This window comes from Penaeus monodon, chromosome 30, assembly GCF_015228065.2.
Source record: "Penaeus monodon isolate SGIC_2016 chromosome 30, NSTDA_Pmon_1, whole genome shotgun sequence".
NCBI classification, from domain to species: Eukaryota; Metazoa; Arthropoda; class Malacostraca; order Decapoda; family Penaeidae; genus Penaeus; species Penaeus monodon.
The window spans coordinates 11,052,834-11,053,093 of record NC_051415.1 but is presented as its reverse complement, the minus strand read 5'-3'; the positions used below and the strand labels follow the sequence as shown (position 1 = coordinate 11,053,093).

Genomic DNA, 260 nt, shown 5'->3' with positions numbered 1-260 from the left:
ACCGATTTATCTTTCCCTTACACGTTTTTTGGATCCCGTTTCGTCTTGCTCATCATCCATGTCGGTGATTGTTAGGCTGGAAGAGGAACACTCATCATTGGAATTGAGTTCGTCTCGGAAGTCGTAGATTCCCTTGAACCGCAGACCGTATTTCTCAAGACCTAGGTCCTGGAAAAATGAAGGTGAGGTGGCAAGGGGAGAGAGAGAGGCTAGTTTATGTCTTGACGTTCGGATTTGGGGGGGGGGACTTTGACAAATCC

At 47.7% G+C, this 260-nt stretch overlaps 1 protein-coding gene across 1 annotated transcript in view; it reads right to left on the bottom strand.

Annotated features, from left to right (window-relative positions):
• LOC119592513 (cubilin-like) overlaps positions 1–260 on the bottom strand; it is a 16,106-nt gene that overhangs the window by 4,808 nt on the left and 11,038 nt on the right. The window contains exon 4 of the mRNA XM_037941363.1: positions 28–168. Within this exon, the coding sequence (XP_037797291.1) occupies positions 28–168 (141 nt within the window). The remainder of the gene's footprint in view (positions 1–27; positions 169–260) is intronic.